Consider the following 2,078-nt stretch of genomic DNA (forward strand, 5'->3'; position numbering starts at 1 on the left):
TAAGCTGGCCAAAACTTGACTAGAATTCTAGGGAAAAGGGCCTTGGATTGAGTTTTGGATTTGCTTTCGGAGTTTTTTAAATGTTCGTCTTTTCAGAAGAGCTGAAAAACTTGCCAAGAGTCTCCCAGATACTCTTTCATGATCCTGCCACCTGCAGTTAAACTTCTGGGAGAAAACAGGCCCAGAGAGCGAGTATGTACGTTCTTACCTCCACTGTACACTCCTTGTTACCGTATGAGTTCAAATCAACAAGCGTCCACTGAATAGCTGCCCACCTGCTCAGTGTAGCCTGGCAGGGCACAAGAGGCTGTGGCCTGAACACCTTTGAGCAGCATCTGGAGCCGAGAAGCTGAGGCCAACCGATGGAACCAGTGACACATAAAGCTCTGCCCTCATGTGCTCAGTGGGGCCCAGGATGCAGGGCCATGTTAGCACAGCATTAGTAATTTCTGTTGCTCCTGTGAGATTCAAGTCCTAACTGTGGTTTGGCGCCACCTTGTGGCTCAAGCTTAACTCAGAAGGCAGGCCAGGACTTCCAGGACAGTGGCAGTACTACTAACCCAGGAATACCTAGTTCTGTGGGTGCCTACTTTGTTGGCTCAATCCAGGCAAAACTGTTCTAACAGAATATGGGGATGGGCAGTTCCCACCTCCATCTCCCTTGTTCTCCACATGGTTTTGCCTGCTGGCTGTTTCCTTGCCTGGCCTCTTGCCCATCCCCTTTAGCCTTCCCTGTTTGAAAAAGGGAGGAAGAGAGTCAATTACCAACCCCATTATTGCCCAATTCATCCTGGATGTCTACTGTGCTCTCATATTTACATTTAACTAGAAGGCTGCTTCTCCCATTCCCCAGCCCACTTTCTATCTTACAAACAGGAACATCCTGAGTAGAAGAAATTGTAGGTTTGTCAGATCATTTTTAAACTCAAATATGTAAACATTTAGATGGTCATCTAAAGCAATACTAGACATGTGTCTAAAACAAAATTATATTCAACTTGAGATTGCTCACCTCTGGCATGTCTAAGCGGGGCTGACTGATGGCTAATTCATATATTGCCCGGGCTCTCTCAACATCGCCAAGGATTGTCTCTAACTCTGCAAATTTAATCCATGAGGTACAATTTTCAGGTCCAAATTCTAGGAACTTTTCATAAAGTTTCCGGCATCTGTCAAATTCTCGAAGCTGTAGCTCCAATTCTATGTAAGCTTTAAATAACTTGTTCTTTGGACATTTGCCTATAGAAGTTCCCTGGAAAATAAAATGGCCAACCATGATGATACCTTAGTGGGTTCAGCTTGTATACAGCCATCGTCGATCTGTCTAGAGGCTGTTCTCTGAACCGTCTAGAATCATTTCTTCAAAGGCCATGTTTTCTAACATGTCCCAGGAAATAAAGGCATATTTCTATTGCTTTCTAATTAAGAATTATACAACTTATAAGCACTAAATTTTAATCTCCTTCTTACAGAACTTAATGAGGCACCTTGAAACTTTACTTACCAAAGCTTTTCTGGCAAATGATAAATTTTTCTGTCTTATTTCAAATCGTGCATATAGTATCCACATTTTGGCAAATGTGAACTAGAAAATGAAAGCACAAAAATATCTAGCTTAAGACACTCATTTAAATTAAACTGAATTATAGTAAATTGAAATTAAAAGTCATTGGCAATTAGATTTCCCTGAAACTTTACAGTCAGGAGGGAGGCATTTTGCTTGTTTATAAGCAAAGATGACTATATTAATATCACAAATGTTAAAAACAAACATACCACGACCTACATACTTTTTTGTCAAAGATGACTATATTAATATCACAAATGTTAAAAACAAACATACCACGACCTACATACTTTATTGTACTTCATGACACTGTAGCTTCTACTTAGAACAAGCTTTGTTTTGTGGGCGTGCTTGTAAGCGTGCAGAAAATCCTATCTCTATTCTACAGGGTAACTCCGTCAACATCTCTACAGAAGGAAACATACTTGGTTTCTCGTGCTGGGAAATATGGCAGAGAGAACATCTAAACCATCTTCAGAAAGGGCACGTGTTCATCCGTGCATGTGTGCAT

General features: G+C 41.1%; 1 protein-coding gene across 1 annotated transcript in view; it reads right to left on the reverse strand.

Moving 5' to 3' along the window:
* Positions 1-2,078, reverse strand: part of LOC103599464 (crooked neck-like protein 1) — a 15,374-nt gene that overhangs the window by 3,122 nt on the left and 10,174 nt on the right. Inside the window, exons 9-10 of the mRNA XM_008583603.1 lie at positions 1,505-1,585; positions 1,013-1,252 (exon numbers count right to left, since the gene is read on the reverse strand). Coding sequence (XP_008581825.1) covers positions 1,013-1,252; positions 1,505-1,585 — 321 coding nt within the window. The remainder of the gene's footprint in view (positions 1-1,012; positions 1,253-1,504; positions 1,586-2,078) is intronic.

Source organism: Galeopterus variegatus, unplaced genomic scaffold (genome assembly GCF_000696425.1).
Source record: "Galeopterus variegatus unplaced genomic scaffold, G_variegatus-3.0.2 Scaffold2977, whole genome shotgun sequence".
NCBI classification, from domain to species: Eukaryota; Metazoa; Chordata; class Mammalia; order Dermoptera; family Cynocephalidae; genus Galeopterus; species Galeopterus variegatus.